The following is a 23,300-nucleotide window of genomic DNA, read 5'->3' as shown; positions in this document are numbered from 1 at the left end:
CTCGACCGCACAAAACTTTACCTATATTCTTCAGTATATAGGTATATACTAGTCTCGAATAAAAAATTTTTGTTCATTAATCATTATGGATGTAATACTGTACCTAATATTCTCTGAATTATCTCTCTCTGTATCTCTAAATTCCGTAGAAGTCCTATATCTAAAAAGAGTAAATTTATGCCTTTTTACCGATTTAAAACTATTTAATACTACTTCCAAATTTTGGTGTCTTTCTTTCCAGATTAATATAAGTGATTTAGCACGTTTTGACCTTTTTTAGTTTTTCCTAAGCTTTTCGGCATTGCGAAATAAACACACAATAGTTGCAAATAAATAATAAATACAGTAAATATAGTACACAACACAAAGGTCACTAATAAGTAATAATAATAATAACTAATATATAATAATAACTAATTAATAAAAAAGTAATCAGTACATTACACACTCATACACTAGGATAATATTTACGATGTCAAACGACGCAGGACACATCAATATAATAAATGAAATAATAATGAAATAACCAAACTTCATAAAAACACGGTTCCCGTTTTTTGTGCAAATTGTATGGCGTTTTTTTTAACTTCTTATTGCCGATGCCGTGTACGAGGACATCTATAATGACATGTTTGCATTATTTAATGTATGCTAATCAGTACCATCTACTAGCTAATGGCTACATTTTATCAATGGAGAGATACCGACGAGTAGATTCTCGTCTGAAAATTGGGTTCTCAAATTTATGCAAGAAATTAGGAAAAGGGCATCCAATCGCCATCTAAGAAGTGACTTTAGCTCTCGTAATCCTGCTCTTCATACTAAAAATCAAGTAAACATATCCTACTATTTTTTTTTAATATAAGTATTCAATATTAACCTCCATCAAGTGCATCGCTGTAAAAATGTTAATTGCGTCTTTAAAATTTTTTTTAAATAAAAAAATTATCTCAGCCCCAGGGTCGTAGAAAAACATTTTTTTTTTTTAAATTCGTGAAATAATGTCAGCAGTTTCTTTCTTTAAAAGTCATTTTCATAAAATAAAAATTGAAATAGTTATTTGAAAAAACACCCAACAAAGTGCAACTTTTTCAGTCATTTTTTGATCCTTAAAATTAATAAAATCGTCAACATTTTTTAACAGCGTGATAATATAACTCTTTACGAAGAAAATAATCCAAAAATCGTTACTGTAGGGCTATCCGCTGAGAAGATGTAGCCAATTTTCGAGAACGCCTTTTTTTAAAAAATCGATATATCGAAATATAATTAATATTTTTAAATTTTTCAAAAATGTACTTATTTTGGCTTGCCGCTGGATATGCTTGCAGTAAATAGCAAGTATGGAAACGTAAATGTAAACGAGTTATAGAAGAAGAGAAAAGAGAATATTTTTAACGGTTTTTTCGCTATATCTCGAAAAGTAACAAAGCAATCGATACTTCCAAAAAATCAGTCTATAGATCTTTTTAAAACCTACAACTTTCTCATTTAAAATTTTTCGATCGGTGCTATATTTTTTTAGTTATTTTAGAAAAACCGTTTTTTGCAACTTTACGATTTTTTTTAACCATGTTCGCCATTTTGGATCGAGTTTAAAGAACAAGAAACTCGATTTAAAATTTAATTTTCTATATAGTCATATTTTTTTTGTCCAGGTAATAATTTCTGTAAGCATTTCTCTATAATGCTTGGACTACTGATCGAACCTGGCCGCTTTGGCGGTCCGTGATGATGGAGAAAGGGCCTACCTCTACGAGGCTTCCGGGAATACATCGAAGAAGTGGGAAAAGAGCGATAATCCCGCTCTACCCCGCTTCATCCGAGGTCGTAAATCTTGCCAAAGATATTGGCGGTGATCGTTCGTCGGTATAGCAAATAAGTCCAACACGATTCTAGCTGTTTACTAGGTATGCGCGAATAATTCAACACTGGAAACTTGAAAAACTAGACATTGTAGGAAAATATAGCGTAAAAAATTTCTTTATACGTTATGAATTTTTATAGTGATGGGCAGAATTGACAACTTGGTTCTCGAATGCTTTTAAGAATCGAATTGTCGTGTTTCCAGTTCCGGCCACTTCGTATTTCACGTTTCGAATCGGGACTGGAAAACCGAAAAAAAGTCGAGAGTAATGAACATCTGGATTAGAAATGTGTGTAATCAAATTTTCACCTCACTTTTGAAAATTTCCGTCGTCGCCTTCCGAACCCTTCACCATAGCTCTGCATCTCGCCCCAATGTTTCCGTCACTGTGTTCAATATCCAACCTAGGAGGCTCCGATCGCGCTGAGATCGTAGATCCCGCCCCCGAGGACATTAATACACATTCTGGGCGGCTGAAGATAATATTTCCTTGATTATTTTCGGACGATTAAATAATATAAAATAGTAATTAATTATTTAACTCTTAAAACACAAAATAAGTTATCTTTGCACGACTTATATAAATATATCAACCACTATTATTTACTGTAAAAAATATTCGAAATATTTACCCTTTCCGTTTAGAAGTTTATAAGAGTAACATATCTGTATTCGTGAAAAATGCTAGGCGCTTGAAGTATGGTTAACGTTATCCATGAAGTACTCAATCTTTACCATTAGTTACTGTCGCCGCGGGTAAATTTCGCGAGTTTTGCTTGGCCGCACCCCATTGGTCGAAGAATTGCGCGTCCCTACGACCGAGCATTTAAATACTCCGCCTCGAAGTCAGAGTGCGGACGCACGACGGTTGACTTTTAACTTTCACTTTAACTTTCATCAACCGCCTCCCAGGTCGCAATTATTTTTATTTTCCTATTTTATTCGCGTGACTGAGGTATACCAGGAGTTAGTTGTCTGAGCACCGGCCAACAATTGACTCTATAAAAGAATTCGTCAACAACTTCACAAGAGAAAGCAGGTGCAGGTGGTATGACTTCTCTTATTCTGGGAAGTCAACCCCTATAATAAAAGAATTCGAACAGTCTGTAATTTTCATTGCGGACTATAAACTAATAATTCGGGCAAGCGCGTGCCACAACGAAGGGACTTCATCAATGAAGCCAGACAGCCGTAGTTCCACAGAAGCGAGAACAGGAACAACACGCCGTGAGGCTTTGCACTGGGTTTGACGCCGGCGTCGACTCTAAGCCACAGAAGAATCAAGACAGTGCCGCCGTTCCTAGCAAGTAGGCCCAAGCAAGAAGACGATTCCATAAAAAAATAAACTTGCTTCGTGCTCCGCCGGCACGAGGTAAGTCGGGTTACGTCCGGTCGGTTCCCGTGAGGACTGAGGTGGCTGAAGAAGCGCGTCACGTTCACATTAAAAAAAAGGGTTCTCGCTGAGTGCGTAGCCACCGGTTCAGCGGAGGCCCACATACACATACCAACCCCCGGGAGAGGACTGCCACCGCGAAGTCAGCCAAACATGGAATAGCAACGAAGAAATTACATAAAATGTTTTTCGGGTCTGGAGGTCAAACTATGTCTACATGTTCTTGGGATCGCTGAATCCAAATCCGTTATCCATTTAACCCCATCATGTCAGGTTTTACCGATAGCCCCATATAACCTCATAACCCAAGCTGTCAAGCCCTATTACACACAACGATCCTGTAAAGGGAGTTGTGCACCCACAATGACCCTACAATCCTATACATTCAACCTCAAACCTCCTATCCCCATAACCGTATAATCCCATAACCGATACTTCAATAAGCACGTTACTCAGTAATTTGACTTGATCTCTCATCGCGGGATATATCAGGGCTCTATAAACAGAATATATTTAACCCCATAATCCCCCAACCCTCTAACCCTATAACCCCACGTAACCACCCTGTGGATTGGGCCTCCCTGTATCCTTTCCTTGCAGAAGATCGCCCGGGCCTCGCTGTGTTTATATGTTTAAGAACTATTAGTAAATGATGTATGTGTTTATGTCACCGCTCAGCTAATGTTTTGTTTAGGTTTAAGATACTTGAATGGGCCTTGTTACTGGCCCTTGATGTTATAAAAGGATTATTATGAAATATACGTTAGAAGCGAACGCAGGTCTTTTTTTTCTCTCCGTGGTTGAATTTTTTCAAAGTAATTTACACCCATAACTCCAATAACCACGTTACGCAGTAGTTCGATTGTTTTATGCAATGAACATAGTCTATATCGTTATTGGTTCCCAATATCATGATCTCCAGTAGATTCTCCGTCAATTTCAAAAATGTCGTGCCAAATGAAGCTTTATTTCGCGTATACTAACCCAAGTTCCTGGATCATGGCTTTTATGTCGTCATGGCAGACACAGGTGGAAGACCTACGAGACAGGATTTCGAATGCCCAGAACGGCGACTGGACAGAGTGCCATAGCGGGCCCCGGGAAATAAAGCTTCATTTGGTATGATGTTTTTGAAATTGACGAAGAATCTAATGGAGATGATGAAACTGGGAGCCAATAACGATATAGACTATAAGAGGTTTGAAGTTGAATGTATAGAATTATAGGGTTATTCTGGATGCACAGCTGCTCCCTTTACAGGGTCGTTGTGTGTAATAGGCGTTGACAGCTTAGGTATTGAAGTTATATGGGGTTATTGGTAAAACCTGACGTGATGGGATAATGGGATAAATCGATCTCGGATTCGGATTCAGCGACCCCGAAAACTTGTCTATGTCTACTATAGGCTAACTTCCACACCCAAAAAACATTTTTTCTTTGTGTGGCTGTGTTATGATTTGCGGTAAAAAATATAATTTAGGAAACAACATCAATAAGTACAAGGTCATAGTACAAAATTGTTTTAATTCAGCTATAACCATCTAATGTTTAATCCTGATATCTCTGATTTTGTTAGATCAAAGATTTAACCATCCAAAATACCTAATTAAAGAGTGCAAATCTGTTTATTATTTCTCATTCCTTGCTCTTGCCCGATCCCTACAACTATCGTGTGTTTAGTTCTTTTTGTTTATTCGTTCCTCTGTATGCGCTAACATAGGGAATACAACTGTATATGTATATCGTTTAGTTCACGGTAAACTAAACGTTGAATAATTGATAAACCAGTTCATCTAGTTCGCCGTAGGGAATAGTTTATTTCAACTACACACACGTAGCCAAAAATTAAAGCGTCCTGTATGTCTTAATTGCAATCAAGGTATCGATATGCGGTTGCAGTAAAATTTTTCTCAAAATACTCAAAATATAAATAAAAATTAAATGCTGTTCATTGGTTAAGCGCATCACTTGAGAACGGCTGGACCGATTTGGCTAATTTTTTTTAAATGTTCGTAATAGTTCGAATAACGTTTTTAGGGAAAGAAAAATTGGAAAACTTGCATGGAAAAGTGGAAAAATAAAGCAAAACTGAGTGCTTATTAGAAACAAATTTATTGAAATTTGGACAGGACATCTGTTGGGTCAGCTAGTAAGAAATAAATGCATAAATTATTGGAAATACGACTGTAAGTATGAATCATTTCCCGTAATCCATAACCCACTCACACCAAGGGCCATAGGTGCTTTACTAATGAACTATTATTTACCGTTTTATATTATCATCATTCAGCAAAAATTACAAAGTACGTAAAAATAATGGTTATAATGGATTCTACTACATCTCGGTTATTATAATGAACAGAAATATGATCTTGGCATCTTTCTATCTGTTATAATAACTATGATACCAATGGTGATGTAGCAAATTTAGGCCAATTGTATATAAAGATGTATGAGGTTATAAAAGTTATTTATTCTATTAATTATCAATTTAAATTACAAACATATTAGGCCTGTCTTGAACTTTTTAAAGCAGTCACAAATAGGAATATTAAGTTATTTAAGTTTCTATGTACTTTTAATGAAAATAAAAACAAAAACAATTTACGTACATATGTACGTATCTACATAAAAAACCAACATAGATACAGTGGCGGCTCGTCGTATGAAGTAACTGAGTGCCGGCCTCACTGTAAAAGTCACTCACACCGTATATTTTAATACCTACTATTCTATTAATCTAAATAAACAGTTAGTTACACTAATTTCCAATTATAGTCTTTCCGAAGTCAGTTGAACATGCAAAAAAAATGTCTGGCAATAAAATTTAATGAGTTTCATAGGCAGCCCTAAAAAAGTTTTCTGCTAAAGGTAAAAAATTATAATAATTTGTATATACATAATGTGTAGAAAATTTCTATTATATGTTCATTTGGCCAACATATTTTAATTATTTATGTCCTCAAACAATTTTATTGTATTGGTGGTAAATTTCGTTTTGTTCGTTTCAAAAGGCCTCCAAAATGCTACGTTGTGATAATTAATAAACAAAATATCCCTTTAATTTCTCCCTTTCGCAATTGTAATATGAATGATTGATAGAAGGTGCCTATAATAAATTAAAATTATCTGAATCACATCAAATTCCGCATTGCTGCACTACACTGCTGGGCAATTTATCAACCACTTGTCAACTGCTGAGACTTATTGCTCAGTAGCCCAATGCAACTGTGTTTGTTTTCCTTTGCCCGCGATCGCATTCTTCGTTTAGTTCGACCAGACCTGTATATGGGTATGGCTAAATAAATATGGGAACAAGTTTTTCAAATATTTCAATGCCGAGTTGCTGCGTCAGCGACCGAACCTGGTAAATACTGTCAATCTGTTGGTTCTTCAATTAATATCGGAAAGACTATACCTATTACATTTATCAAAAATCAAACTAACAGTATAAATTAATTGTTTTAATATTGAATATCTCTCCGCTCACTGTTTCCATAGGCGCGGCATTGGATACTGTTACTCCTCACTAGTCCACACCACAGTGAGGCCAGAAATTATTTGCTTCTAGGTGCGTCACATTTGCCTACACACGGCCGTCTTCAACTAACAGGCCATGAAGTTGGGAATCGTGCAACACCGCATGGTTGTCCACCGTCAGGCACATCGGCCATTTTTATTGTTTGTTTACTATGCTAATGAGCCGGTAACCAAACAAATTGCACTGATATTCGCTGATATTATTGATAGTTATTTATTAAAAGGTTAATAGGTTGTTTCTGTTGTTTGCGTAGAGGATATTTAAATTGTTTGTGATACGTAATTTCCAATATTTCGCCTGTAAACTAGTGATCAAGTGGTAAGAACCAAGTGGTGATTTTGTTGAGCGGGGGTGTTACACTTTGGCGCTTTTTTGCTTTAGTTATAAGTTACAGTGGATTATTTTACGGTACAATATTTTGTTTTTTCTTAGTTGTTTAATTCTGTCGTTGTAAGTACCGGAAATTATTTTAAAAAAAAAATAGTGTGCTTCTGTAGTGACAAAATAGGTTAGGTATTTGTCCTTTGGGGCCAATTTTGTTGTGTTTACTTGTAAAACGGTAAGGTAGTTTTTATACTTATTATATAATGCCAAAAACCTGCTGTATCCCTGGATGTAAATCCAATTATAATAGCACTTTAAAAGCTGGGGCATCTATGGTATCTACCTTCGGTTTCCCAAAAGATGTAATTTTATATGTTCGGCTTTTGGAAAATTTTGCGAAATTATTAAGTTATTACCAGTACATAATATTAAATGTACCGAAATGGTACCAGTCACAAAAAATGTTATTTCTTTAATACAAAAATGTGGCTTTACAGTTTTAGATATAATAACAGATAACCATAGAATCAGTCGGTCAATGTTTTCAAATTTAACAAATAATTTAACGTTTTTCCTCAATCCTGATATTCCTCAAAGTAAAATATTTGTCAGTTACGATTTTGTACATATATTTAAAAATATAATAAATAATTGGCGAAATCTAAAAAATTTAAATAACACATTTGTATATCCCAATTTTGACAATTTCAATGAGATTAAACATGCAAAATTCCAGGACATTAAGGATATATATAATAAAGAAAGAAATCTGGTTATAAAAAAGCATACAAACTCAACCATAAAACAGTTTATCCTAACAACCTCGAAAGGCAAAAAGTTTATTTAGCAGACAATATATGTGATTACTCTACTGTTTCTTCTTTAAAAGAATATGGTTTTCATGACACTGCAAGCTTTTTGGAAATTTATAAGACCTTGGTGGGATATTGTAAATAACACAAGTGTCATTAAAAATGTCATTAAAAGAAATAAGTGGTGTGAACCTATTTCAGGCATAAATGATTTTCGCATTGAATTTTTTAAAAAGTTTATAACATGGTTAGATATTTGGCAAAATCTTAACAACAATGGTCGTCTTACAAATGATACCTATTCAGCACTTCGTAATAGTACTTCTGTTTTGTTAGAAATAATTGAGTACTCTTTTGAAATACCTATCATACATTTTACCTGGTAAATTTACATCTGAAAAAATAGAAAAAAGATTTGGTAAATACAGACTATTAGGTGGTAGCAATTATAATGTTAGTTTTGATAAAATAATTAATACAGAGAAAAAATTAGACTTAAACATAATATATTTAGAAAGGCTTAAGGAAATACTTAAATACTTTCTGAAATCCAAAAACATACTGAAAACTGCTGCAATGAATCTGATCTTGATTGGGACATTCCCAACAATACCGAGAGCGACAACTGTTCACATATACTGGAAACGGAATATTTAAATGAGTACCAAATAGAAGAATCCGCTCAAATTTACATATCTGGTTATGCTTCATTCAAAATATCTAGAAAACTAAATTGTAATATTTGTTTGTATTTCTATAATTACTGAAAGTAAGGGAACTTATATAGAAAATGAGTATTTTAATTACATATTTAGAACGCGGTAGTTTAAGTGTTCCTACAGACATAGTAAAAACTGTCCTATTTCATAGGTGTGCCATCTTTGAAAAAATTATAAATGATTCTTCCACCGAATATTACTTTCTAAAAATGTGTAAACAAAAAGATATTTTATGTCATTTTACTAGCGTATCCTAAGATATATTTTTAAAAGACTTTTATTGTCGGTGTGTCTGTGATAAAGAACATAAAAATATTCTTATTATGCTATGCTCTATTTTTCTAATGTTTTACTTAACGATTATATCAAAAAGAAATATAATCAATGTAGTGCCGAAAAGGGCGAATCAAAAAATAAGAAAAGAAAACTAAATACTTTCAATAAATAATAAGTACCAAAAACAATTCATCTTCTAAAATTAAAAGCCAATATGAAATTGAGCATGAAACCAATTACCAGACTGTGACATCAAGAAGTATGTACCTCCTAATACTTCATCTTTTATTTTTTAATTGCTTTCAAAAAACAACCGAGCCTAATATGATTGTTTTGAATAAGATAAAAACGCATCTTATTAAAATAATAATATAGGTAAAATAGACTCTTAGAATCCTAGGATATGAGCGTGTACTAATTCGGTTTTCATAGCCATAATTTTTTGAAAAAACTAGCTAAGTGTCTATGACAAAAAATTCATCAAAAAAAGCTCTACCATCAGCTCGCAAACCCAGCCAAAACATGTAATGAACCAGTATTATTTTCCGTTTTGTGCAAGGCCGTTGGCCATTTATTTATTTAATCAGTTTAATTGGGTGAAAGCAATTAACCGCGAGTCGAGCCAAACCGTCCGTTTGCCCCACTTTGTCGAGGGCCGCGCGCATAATCCTACCACGACTCCTGTCTAGTCAAGGAAGGATTGAAGCAATAAAACCAACGATCCTGGACTAAAATCCTGAGTTCGCTGCCAGAACTCGAAGAACTCCAACACCAGCCTGAGGACCACCCCGAGGACCTGAAAACCGACCAGAGACCGCCACCCGACCCAAGGAGTTAGCCGCCAGAAGCCTCTATCGGGAATAAGTAAGCAAATTGTATTTTTCCTATATTTATCTGTCCTGTTATGGTATATGTCTGGCCGTTTTGAACTCTGGCAAGACAGTACGACCACAGCGTTGTCGGCAAAGGTTTGGCTGGGTGCTCCACCGCCCTCGTTCGACGAACGTTGTGAGCCCCTTTACTGAAACTGCTGGTTTGGCTGGATGCTCCACCGCCAGTAGAGGACGTGAAGGTGTCAGACTGTACGGCAACAGCGTTGTCGGCGAAGGTTTGGCTGGGTGCTCCACCGCCTAAGCTTGATAAACGCTATAAGGCACAATAACCGAAACTGCTGGTTTGGCTGGGTGCTGCACCGCCAGTAGAAGACGTTGTGTGTCGGCTGTGCAGCGACGGATAGACCCTTGAAGTTTGGCTGGGTACTCCACCGCTTCTGGGAGAAATCTGTCGGCCGCCCCGCATTTGAACTCGCACCTCGCCCAGACTTTGCCTCCTGTTCACCAACATAATTCATTTTCCTGACTACCGTTTGGTTATTTATGCCCGTTATAAACTGCTTTGCTTGGCTTTCTCCCTGGCTGGTTAAACCTCCGCATAATTTCTGTCGCTTTGCTAGAAACTGCCGCCGATATTTATTTGTAGAATTACAGTAACCCGTAATTATTTTTCTGTTTCAGAACCATTGGGGACAATTTATTTATTGATTATGTATTGTTCTAATTTATTAACCTTATTTATTCTTCCCTTTCTAGCACCGACCGAAATTTAAAACCGAATATTATTTTGGCGTACCGTTTCTGAAAGTATTAGATTGTTTATTAAATAAACTAAACGCCAAATACTCCGTTTTTCTACCGTACCGATTTTTGTGTCCTGATATTTGACTACGTGCTAATTTTGTATTTATTTACAGCACCGAAAAACCGCATAGGCATTTTAAATCCGTCGTAAATAATAATTGCTCTAACCCATTTTGTTGTAATTACACCGCTTGTAAATTATTTGTATATTCCTGATTTTAGTTAGTTATAATAACTGTAATTAGAATCTATTTTACTTTTGTTTGTTTGAATCTCCGTAGGCCTTATTAATATAAAATAAATCTAGTAAATATATTTCCAGTTTGTATTCATTTTTAACGCCGACAAGTTTGATAAAATTCCGATCAGTGAAAAAAGTCTTCTTATCTTTTTGTGACCCACACTGATAAGACCGTTTATTTTAAAAGTAAAATAACACTACACTCAAAGAACTACTTTGATTGAAAGTAAGAGAAATATAACAGACCCCTGGATTTAAACTTTCTTCACTGCAGCTATCCCGAGTACTTACTCTAAACCGAGGGTAGGGTTCACGTGGAGTTTCTCCCACGTAAAAGATAGGGAAACTGGCGCCCGAGACAATCCGAACAAAATGATTTAATCCGGAGTACGTTTCTGTGACGTCACTCACCACCACCGGCTGCCAACCACCGCTGCCGATAAACTAGTAGTCAAGGGTCGTCATAAAATTAGGCGTCCAAACAGGGACGTCAGTGACGTCAATAACTATAGTAAATTAGAATTCGAATTTGCGAATTAAGATTCCTTTTAGAGTTGGTAGTATACCGGGGGCGGCCACAAGTAACGTCTGAACTGAACCGTCACCACCAAAATCAAAACCAAGTAAAGTACGTTACAATATTGTAAATGCAACTAAAAATTTCCAGATGCATTTAGTCGTTTGACTTTGTACATTTAAAAATTTTTGCCAGAGGTGCTTTTGTTTTCTTTCTTGCCCACCTAATAAAAGACCCACGGGCCTCACCTATTCACAATGCCACGAGCTGCCACTGCATAGATATTGTACTCATAAATACGTAGTAGAGGTGTTTCAAAATCTTATGAGCTTTGACCTTCATACGCGCAGAAACATAATTCCGACCGTCGCCCATATATATATATATAAAACATATATAGCTCTATTCAACATCCACGTGAAGCAAACATTATGAGATAGATGTATACAAATCTCGCATAAGTCTATCTCTCAGCTGAGCATACTTGTTTTGCGCAAGTGTAGGAAGCGCAATGTTATTGGTGGCATACGACCAATAAAAAAGTATTTTTTTGATATAAATATAATTCACTGGATTCACTACAATTTGCACAGAATTTTTTACGCATAAATAACCTATCTCACGCACGAAACGAATACAAACAGACGCCATTAACTTAAAAGCGAAGAGCCGGCCGAAAACCACTTGAGAAAACCAATCAGAAACGTGCATCATACGCATGAGCAGTTGGAGTCTGCTCAACTGAGAGACAGACTTATGCAAGTTTCATATTTCCATCTCGCTCTGATTTATTCACTTTCCACTTATTGTTCATATGGGGAAGGCGCGATATGTTATATATATATATATGCCGTCGCCTAAATTATTCTACGCCCTAAAAACATTACATCTATTATTCAGTCTATCTCGAGCTCTCGTAGCGTAAACAAGCCTTTATTCCGAATACAAATATCATAATAAAATGCCCTATTCTTTATTATTTTAATTTAAGCAATAAAAATATATATAACGAACGTTCGCTAGTTGACTTTATTGATGCCCGTGCGCCTTAATTCATTTCTGGTTGTAATGAGGCACGTGGTCATTATCAGTCAATGTTTTCACAACGTGCTTATTAGAAGAATTATGCGGATACGCCATGCCTTTCGCGCATTTCGCGGCTCATGAGATTTTGAAACTACTTTACCTACGTGTATCGTAATTGCCCATGCATCATAATCTAATAAATATCCAATTTAGTCCGTATTCTAAAAAAGGAAGTTATGTTTAGATCTAATGCCTCTTTTTTTATGAGCATTGCGCCAGAAGTTAAATGTGAAAACTTAAAGTAAAATATTGATAAACCTTCACCTTGCAACTTTAATTTCTATATTTCACTAAGTTCACTTCTTAAAATAAAATATGTATGTCTGATTCCTAGAGGTCAGTTGAAACTATCAGAAATTTTCTTTATAATCAGTGAAATTACTGACGGTGTGAAAGGGTTCCGAGACTACTGCCAAAATAAATCATTTATTCTAAATCAAATGAAACAATAACTATTAGGCAACCTTCATAGTATATAATGCATTTTCTAAATTTCTACGAATCTGTAAGGCCAGCGACCGAGAGGCGGAATGTTTGCGTTGAGGGCAGACAGACAGAATCGGTGCGGTCGACACACCTGTCTACGCCAGGTTCTTTACCCTTTGGGTCCGTTCAGACGAGTACGAACTTACTGTGACTTTATGAATATCTGATGCTTGTTATTTTGTTAAATTGTACTGTTACAAATTTGGTCCTTGATGACGATACTGATTTTAAGAATTTTATATAAAACATTATTTAATGTAGGGCTACTAGTTCACATATTTCTAGCTTCTTATTTTTTTCTCTATTTATTGGGGTATTTCCCCTTCTGTGACAAAACAGTAATAAAATATTTTTAATTTGGTGCAAAGGTTAATTTAACTAATTTATTTTTTTTCGTATGGGCACCTAAATATATAGACGAAAAACCTGAAAAACATACCCATCTGCAATTTTTATTAATTGTTGTAATTTTTTATAATAAACTTTTATAATATAACCTTGCCCATTTATTGAATAATGGTAAAAAATCATTATAATAATTGGTATTATAATTTTTCGCAATTACGTATGTAATTTCATTCTTCTTTTTTCGATTTTAATACATGAGATTACGTAGGTATCATACTGAACTGCAATTCAGATGATAGGTAAAAAACACTTGCTTCTTAAACCTTAATTAAATTTTAATTACATTTCTCTTTCATTCCTAATTTTGCAAAAATATCGATTTTGTTACATAAATCAATTACTAAATTGGGATAGAACTACTACCATGCTTCTCATTTAAAATAAAATACTTCTACTTATTATTAATACATAATTATTTAAATCAGCAAAAAATAAATAATAAGTATATTTTCAGTTTTTAAAATAAAAAATCGATATAAATTTTCTTAAATATTTATTAATTCCTACATAGATCTGTTAGAAATTTGATTAGCATTTATTATTATATCGTTTTTTATACAATGTAAATTATTTTAAGATTATATTTATTTTATTCTGATTTATTAATTATTAAAATTTTTATTTAATTTAAAATTAAAAATAAAATATTCAAATGTAAAGAATAGTTAGGTACATCAAATATGACTCGTTAAAATATGAACATTTCGACTGAAAAAATGTTTATACGCTTTGAACACCAAATATAATACTTTTTTGCTCACCGTTCATATTCCACTTATAGCGTCAACATGACGGATAATTTGATTGGTTCATTCTGAGTAAGCACTCCTGTCGAGTTAATGCTCTGTGGTTCTTGGCAGCTAACACGTTCGTTGATTTCAGTAAAACGTTATTATGGGTAGGGTCGAATTTTCAATGATTGTTTTATTTTATTGGGACGGGTCATCTGGAAAATTTAAATTAAATTTTATCATATGAAATTCCTGAAGGATCAAAATTAAAACAAATAACATGACTATAAAAGATACAAAATTATTAATAAATTTAAGAAATTGATATACTCATCTGTTATTTTTTAAAAAGAATTTTATTCTAAAACTTGGTGAGTATTTATTAATAAATCCATATATCACAGCATCTTTTTTTTATTTTCTAATACATGGACATTACACCTATACAAGTACCTATATTTATTTCGTCTTAAATATATACGTTTATAACTATCATATCACCAATATTCGAAGAATCAAAGAGATTTGAAGTATAGAAGATATTCTGAAATGGATTGGGAATGAGAATGAAATTCGGCGGTGTAATCAATCCATCGGTATGAAAATGTTTAACTTCAAAGAACAGCAAAACTCATTCAATACGAATTTTTTTTACCTAATAGTAGAAATAACTTAAAAATTTTCTTATATTCATTATGACAACTCTTGAAAATATAAGGTGGAAAGATTTTCTTTACAAAATTTTATATTCAATATTTTCAGATTTATATTTATATTTATAAAGACTATAAATTTTAATATTTTTAATTAATTTTAACGTCTGATTTCTTTGATAAATTAACTAATTAACACGAGGGAAAATCGCAGGAACAATTTAGTGTATAGATTTTGATTATTACTAAGTAGTCGAAATAGGTACAAATGAATATTTTAATCTGCTCCGCAGAAACAGTTTTGTGCTTATTATTTCTGTGGCAGATTGCAATTGACCCTTGTATAATAGCAGCATTGTACAGTCGCAGTCGGAGTCGGAGTCAGGAGCATTATGAACAAGAAGAAACTGTATATATCTGTACCTCAGAACTAAACTGTATTAACTCCATTTTTTACGAAAATGGGATTATTTGACAGCCCAAACAGTTTCTTATGCTCTTTCACGTGCTAAACAGTAATAACTCCCACTCATGATACTTTCGAAGATAAACAGTGCTAAATAATAATAAGTCCCAACCTGTCTCCAAGCTAGACAATCGTATGTGTATTTAATATTAACCGTGTTTCATTTCCACAGTATTAAGTTCCTTGTTACATCAATTTAGTCCGAGCCAAACAGGTGTATGTAGAGTTAATATTCTATTAGTTTGACTTCGGAGTATTAACTCCACACACATTTCAAGATCATGTTGGTTTACTTTAGTATTATATCCACATTCATCGTGTATTATCGCACAATTAGTAAACTAAATCATGTTTGTGCCAAATAGTGTTAACTCCATTTTTTCGAAAAAAAATACGAATAGAAAATTATTTCTTAAATTACAATAAATAATATTAAAATAGACGTATAACTTCACATCATACTAATTTTTTTTATCAAGGAGAAGTAAGAGTTCAAAGTTATGGAATGATAAGCAAAATTTAAATCTTTAAATCTGTCTCCTGTAAAATTTCATTTTTGGCACTTAATACAGTTTAGCTCTGAAGTACAGATATGCAATCGGTACAATTCTGCGGAGCAGTTTGCACCTATTCTTACACAAACACTGCTCCGGCCATTCCTAATACTGACAATGAGTAATATTTGAGAAATATTACTATAACTTGGGTCATAAAACAATTGATTACGCTACATGTAAGATGCACGTATGAATGAAAATGTGAAATTTCAGTACTTTCAATCAGTCACAACTCAGTTACAACTTCGTATTCAAATCCAAATTACAAGCAGTTCAAAACTCAAATTTTCCAAAAAGTGTCTCAAATCATTCAAGACGTTGAGAAAGTTTAAAACTACTATCAATTCCAAGTAAGTTACAAGGGCTACCAAGTCCAAGTATTTTCGTTTTCATTTATTTAAAAACAAAATTCAATTCTTTTTTGTAATTCAAATTTTCGAACCAAAATTCAAAATTTCAATTTATTAATTATATAATAATTAATAATAACAATATTTAATAATTATATTACTGTATAATTTAATAATTTATTTCAAAATTTTAATTTATTAGATTATATTAATCATTCACATTATCATTGCGTAAGGAAGAAGTAAGAGGGATATTTTGTTTACTAATATTATTACAAAATGGCATTTTGAAAATGAACTAAACGAAATTTACCATCAATATAATAAAATTGTTTTGAGGACATAAATAATTAAATTATATTGTTGGCCAAATGTACATATAATAGAAATTTTCTACACATTATATACAAATTATTATTATTTTTTACCTCTAGCAGAAAACTTTTTTTGGGACGCCTATGAAACTCATTAAATTTTAATGCTAGGCGTTTTTATACATGTTCAACTGACTTCGGAAAGACTATACTTGCATATATTTTGTACAAATTATACACTTTTCAAAATTATTGTATATGTATAGTTTAATTCGTATATAGTATTTCGACCTACTGAATCCGAATCTAAAGTCAAAATTCCCGGATTAGTTCATGCTTTTGCCTTAACATAAAAGACACTACTATTTTATTTATTTTGTCTAGCACAATTCGCCTGCTGAGGTGATGAACAAAAAACATACTGTATTTTTTTACTACCCATTCCTACGCCACTGACTTACAAAAATTTGTAAATTTTACAGTAAATTATGTACATGTGGAAAGGTTAACACCACACCAAATTTGAATCAATTTGTTATAAGCATACCAAAGATTTCGTAAATAATATGATATTAACAGACCAATCACTGTACAGTGAAAACGGCGAGACTTAGACCCTTGCTTTATAAGGCAATTCTGAATTATTTATTTTGAGTTCTATTTGTGATTAAAGTTTGATTAACTCGAACTGAAACACCCTCTATAGCAATCTTTAAAAAATATAATTGCCTGATATCCAATATTTGGCTCTCTTACAATTTATTTGTAGAATACAGTTTTGTTTTTTTAAATATGACCTTTAGGACATACCGTTGGATTATTTCTAAATTCGATATACTCATCTGATATGTCGCTCCCCATACAATAATACTATATGTTAAATGACTTTCTATTAATGCGTAATACAAAGTTTTCAGTTAATTTGTATTATAGCATTTTGCCAAGTAATTAAGTTTATATATCACAAAACGCAATTTTTAACAACATTAGTTATATGTGTATCCCATTTAAGGTGTGGATCAACGTTAACACCAAGATATTTTATTATGGGTACTTGGATTTCAACAATGCTTCCATCGACATCTATGGAAAGGGACTTATAGTGAGGTAAGTAACAGGAGTAACACCCGTTGCACACATGCCGGAACCGGCTAGCCGGATCCGGTTACCCGGTAGCAAGGTGTACAGTCTTATGGCAGCTTTCACACGCGACGGAAGGAGCTATCCGGCGAACGGCCGCCGGGTTGTAGCCGGTCGCCACCACTGCCAGCCCGGCTGCCGTGTACCGGCTATCCGGCGACCGAAGTGGTAGTAATGCATAGTTTTGTATTGACGCTTTCACACTTGCCGGGTGCTTGCCGGGTTCAGTCGTCCGGTTTCATTGAAAAGAACAGGACGTGTCAATTATTTATTTAAATATTTGTACGCGACTATGTCGAATGTTTGTTCGCTAGAAGTAGATATAGCATTCTTTATATCACTGCTTGAATCCAGACCTGTCCAGTGGGACAAAACTTTAGCCTTTTCATATTTTTTGGATATTTTTCATATTTTTTACTTTTTTTTATTGCGACGTCGGCGGTAGCGCAAGCCACATAATTGCAATGCGTCTACGATCCATCTCTTGTCGTGATAAAAATGAGACTAATATCGGCCAAATCGGTTTGAAAATTAATTTACGTGTGAAAGCGCCAGCCGGATTCGGATAGCCAGATCCAGTTAGCCGGTCCGGCTAGTGTGCAACGAGGCTAAGAGGTAAAAGGAAGGAAATACGTTTTATTAATATTTACGGTTAATAATCTACTATCAAACCATCTCATAATACCTGAAAAGTCCACTTGTGCAATTTTTTAAGATTCTCCCAACTATCTGTTTGATAAATAACTGCAGTATCATTCGCAAAACTTACTATATTCCCAGTTGTTTCAATATGATATAAATAATTTAAATACAAATTAAACAACACTGGACCTAATACTGTCCCTTGTGGAACTCCATATTTAATCGTCATAAAGTCACTCATTGTATTATTTATCCTTATACATTGCTTTCTATGACTTATAATCCAGTAACTTTGTCGCCTGAAAGTATGGGGTAGTATGCGTCAAATCCGGTAGTTCTGATTTTTTGCAGACTTGTTTATGATGTTGGCCTAATGAATAATCCAAGTTTATGACCTCGAGCGCCGAACGCAACTTTGTCAAAAATCGAGAAAACCACAAAAAAATCGTTTTTTCAGATTTTGGCGATTATAACCCTAAAGGACTAGTTTTTGAAAAAACTTTCTTCGGACGTTTTTAAAGTAGACTAAATTTGCTACAATATGATACTAGAACTGTCTCTGTGGACCCAATAGTTTCCGAGATTGAGCCTTTCAAAGCTTATCATTTTTTTCGAACTTCGCAATTTTTTGCAATATTTTAGACGTCACTCGAATAACTCTAGCGGGATGAAGTTCCAATTACCTCCGACGGACTGATCTAGTATTGCTCGTGTAAAGTCACGAATCCGACCCACCTGTAGCACGTTTTTAACCTTCCCTATTTTTATTTTTTTTTTTCATTTCAGTTGTTGACTGGCCTGCTGCCCATAACGTGAGTGTCGTTTGAACTCAAAATCTACAGAATGTCTGATCCCAGTCCCAGCGTGGGTTTGTGTTTTATATGTAAGGAGACTTTAAGTGAAGGTCAAGTGCGCCTAGTGAAGGAGACAGGTGTAAAAACCCTTCTTGCGTCGAGTATTTCCCTTAAGAACATAGAAAATCAGCGTTTATTGAAGGGTGTAAATGAGATATATGTGCACAGTGCTTGTCAGATAAAATACAACAATCCGAAGTTGATCAAAGCAGCTGTTAGCAGTGGAAAATCAAATATTACGCCATCAAGGGCCACGAGATCAGTCTCAGAGCAGTTCAATTTCAGAGAACACTGTTGTCTATGTGGAGACAAAATAACTGAAGAGTTCCTTGTGGCAGAAAGGAAGAAGAAGCCAGAAAAACGGAACAATATCATTACTGCGGAAAAGTTGTCTCTCAGTGCAACAATCTTGAGAGCAGCTGAGAAACGTGGTGATGAATGGGCTCTTAAAATAAAAGAGCGTATATCTGAGAACACAGATTTGGTAGCCCTTGATGCTAGATATCATCGGTTTTGCCAAACAAAGCTCTACCAGGCACCACCAACAGGAAAGTCCAGGGGAAATCGTCAGTATCCCACAGTTGATGAGGCCATGGAAAAGATTTATTCATTTCTGGAAGAGAACAGTGAGGAGTGTAAGTTCTCTCTAGATGAACTCATGGACCAGATAGAAGGAGAACGACCTCAACTACGAACAGTCAAAAATCGCTTGTTTGCAAAGTATGGGGAGGACATTGTGACAGTTGAGAGACCCTTCAAAAACACGACTGTTTGTTTTAAAAACACAGGTCACAAAATTCTCACCAGTACATAGAATGACAGTAGAAGTTCAGATCCTCAAGCAGAAAGACTACGCGTGGTGAAAGCAGCTGCTGAAGTCATACGAGAGGATATACGGTCGCAAGTGTACGACACAACACAATTAACACCATCCGACGACTTCTTCCAGAATGTAAATTCAGTTATTCCTGATTCTTTGAAACTGTTGCTCGAATCAGTAATTTTAAAAGACAAACGAAGCTGCTTGGATTCCTATAGAAAGAAGTGCGTTGCTCTTGCACATTCAATAGTATCGGCAGTCAGGCCTCGCTCGTTCATTAAAATGCTCATCAGTCTGCAGGCACTGCAGCGGGGCCTCTTGTGACAATATACCTTATGTTGCAATAGTAGATATCCCAGAAGGCGACGATCTGTCCGATGTCGAAATGGAGGATGACTTGTGGGCACAAGACGTCGACGATTCATCACCATCCCCTGATGGGGATATGCCATCCCAATACGTCGATCCAGATACGGACGAACCTCAACCGGGACCTTCCAGGAGGGCTAAATTAATTTAATTTTTTGAATATTACTCAATTTCCTAACAAATAAACTTATTAACTTTTGTTGTACTTATCTTTTTTACTTCATTATGCGTAGCTTAGCTTAAACATCATCGTTCACACTTCTCATTTTCTTTTTTAACATCCCATCATAAAAGTACAGGGCTTCGATAGTATAATCAGGGTCAAAATTTGTTCAGAACGACAGAATTGCAAAAAATTGCGAAGTTCGAAAAGAATGATAAGCTTTGAAAGGCTTAATCTCGGAAACTATTGGGTCTGCAGAGACAGTTCTAGTATCATATTGTAGCAAATTTAGTCTACTTTAAAAACGTCCCAAGAAAGTATTTTCAAAAACTAGTCCTTTAGGGTTATAATCGCCAGAATTTGAAAAAAAAACGATTTTTTTGCGGTTTTTTCGATTTTTTCAAAGTTGCGTTCGGCGCTCGAGGTCACAAACTTGGATTATTATTCATTAGGCCAACATCATAAACAAGTCTGCAAAAAATCAGAACTACCGGATTTGACGCATGCTGTGATGTATAAAGTTACTGGACTATTAGCCATACACAACTTATGGAGATTTTGAAGGGGGTCGATTTCAGGGGAAACTCATATAAATTAATGGAAAGCTATCTAATAGTCCAGTAACTTTATACATCACAGCATGCGTCAAATCCGGTAGTTCTGATTTTTTGCAGACTTGTTCATGATGTTGGCCTAATGAATAATCCAAGTTTGTGACCTCGAGCGCCGAACGCAACTTTGAAAAAATCGAAAAAACCGCAAAAAAATCGTTTTTTTTTTCAAATTTTGGCGATTATAACCCTAAAGGACTAGTTTTTGAAAATACTTTCTTGGGACGTTTTTAAAGTATGGGATGTTAAAAAAGAAAATGAGAAGTGTGAACGATGATGTTTAAGCTAAGCTACGCATAATGAAGTAAAAAAGATAAGTACAACAAAAGTTAATAAGTTTATTTGTTAGGAAATTGAGTAATATTCAAAAAATTAAATTAATTTAGCCCTCCTGGAAGGTCCCGGTTGAGGTTCGTCCGTATCTGGATCGACGTATTGGGATGGCATATCCCCATCGGGGGATGGTGATGAATCGTCGACGTCTTGTGCCCACAAGTCATCCTCCATTTCGACATCGGACAGATCGTCGCCTTCTGGGATATCTACTATTGCAACATAAGGTATATTGTCACAAGAGGCCCCGCTGCAGTGCCTGCAGACTGATGAGCATTTTAATGAACGAGCGAGGCCTGACTGCCGATATTATTGAATGTGCAAGAGCAACGCACTTCTTTCTATAGGAATCCAAGCAGCTTCGTTTGTCTTTTAAAATTACTGCTTCGAGCAACAGTTTCAAAGAATCAGAAATAACTGAATTTACATTCTGGAAGAAGTCGTCGGATGGTGTGAATTGTGTTGTGTCGTACACTTGCGACCGTATATCCTCTCGTATGACTTCAGCAGCTGCTTTCACCACGCGTAGTCTTTCTGCTTGAGGATCTGAACTTCTACTGTCATACTATGTACTGGTGAGAATTTTGTGACCTGTGTTTTTAAAACAAACAGTCGTGTGTTTGTGGGGTCTCTCACTGGTCACAATGTCCTCCCCATACTTTGCAAACAAGCGATTTTTGACTGTTCGTAGTTGAGGTCGTTCTCCTTCTATCTGGTCCATGAGTTCATCTAGAGAGAACTTACACTCCTCACTGTTCTCTTCCAGAAATGAATAAATCTTTTCCATGGCCTCATCAACTGTGGGATACTGACGATTTCCCCTGGACTTTCCTGTTGGTGGTGCCTGGTAGAGCTTTGTTTGGCAAAACCGATGATATCTAGCATCAAGGGCTACCAAATCTGTGTTCTCAGATATACGCTCTTTTATTTTAAGAGCCCATTCATCACCACGTTTCTCAGCTGCTCTCAAGATTGTTGCACTGAGAGACAACTTTTCCGCAGTAATGATATTGTTCCGTTTTTCTGGCTTCTTCTTCCTTTCTGCCACAAGGAACTCTTCAGTTATTTTGTCTCCACATAGACAACAGTGTTCTCTGAAATTGAACTGCTCTGAGACTGATCTCGTGGCCCTTGATGGCGTAATATTTGATTTTCCACTGCTAACAGCTGCTTTGATCAACTTCGGATTGTTGTATTTTATCTGACAAGCACTGTGCACATATATCTCATTTACACCCTTCAATAAACGCTGATTTTCTATGTTCTTAAGGGAAATACTCGACGCAAGAAGGGTTTTTACACCTGTCTCCTTCACTAGGCGCACTTGACCTTCACTTAAAGTCTCCTTACATATAAAACACAAACCCACGCTGGGACTGGGATCAGACATTCTGTAGATTTTGAGTTCAAACGACACTCACGTTATGGGCAGCAGGCCAGTCAACAACTGAAATGAAAAAAAAAAATAAAAATAGGGAAGGTTAAAAACGTGCTACAGGTGGGTCGGATTCGTGACTTTACACGAGCAATACTAGATCAGTCCGTCGGAGGTAATTGGAACTTCATCCCGCTAGAGTTATTCGAGTGACGTCTAAAATATTGCAAAAAATTGCGAAGTTCGAAAAAAATGATAAGCTTTGAAAGGCTCAATCTCGGAAACTATTGGGTCCACAGAGACAGTTCTAGTATCATATTGTAGCAAATTTAGTCTACTTTAAAAACGTCCGAAGAAAGTTTTTTCAAAAACTAGTCCTTTAGGGTTATAATCGCCAAAATCTGAAAAAAAAAACGATTTGTTTGTGGTTTTCTCGATTTTTGACAAAGTTGCGTTCGGCGCAACGAGGTCACAAACTTGGATTATTCATTAGGCCAACATCATAAACAAGTCTGCAAAAAATCAGAACTACCGGATTTGACGCATACTACTCCATACTTTCAGGCGACAAAGTTACTGGATTATAACGGTATCAAAAGTCTGCTTTAAGTCCAC

At 35.1% G+C, this 23,300-nt stretch overlaps 1 protein-coding gene across 1 annotated transcript in view; it reads right to left on the bottom strand.

Moving 5' to 3' along the window:
• Nucleotides 1–13,953: 13,953 nt before the first annotated feature.
• Nucleotides 13,954–23,300, bottom strand: part of LOC108912926 (ran-binding protein 10-like) — a 35,332-nt gene continuing 25,985 nt past the window's right edge. Inside the window, exon 2 of the mRNA XM_018718355.1 lies at nt 13,954–14,253. Coding sequence (XP_018573871.1) covers nt 14,237–14,253 — 17 coding nt within the window. The 3' untranslated portion in view covers nt 13,954–14,236. The remainder of the gene's footprint in view (nt 14,254–23,300) is intronic.

This window comes from Anoplophora glabripennis, unplaced genomic scaffold, assembly GCF_000390285.2.
Source record: "Anoplophora glabripennis isolate ALB-LARVAE unplaced genomic scaffold, Agla_2.0 scaffold965, whole genome shotgun sequence".
Taxonomy (NCBI): Eukaryota; Metazoa; Arthropoda; class Insecta; order Coleoptera; family Cerambycidae; genus Anoplophora; species Anoplophora glabripennis.
The sequence above is the reverse complement of the archived record's forward strand: the minus strand, read 5'-3'. Positions and strand labels throughout refer to the sequence as shown.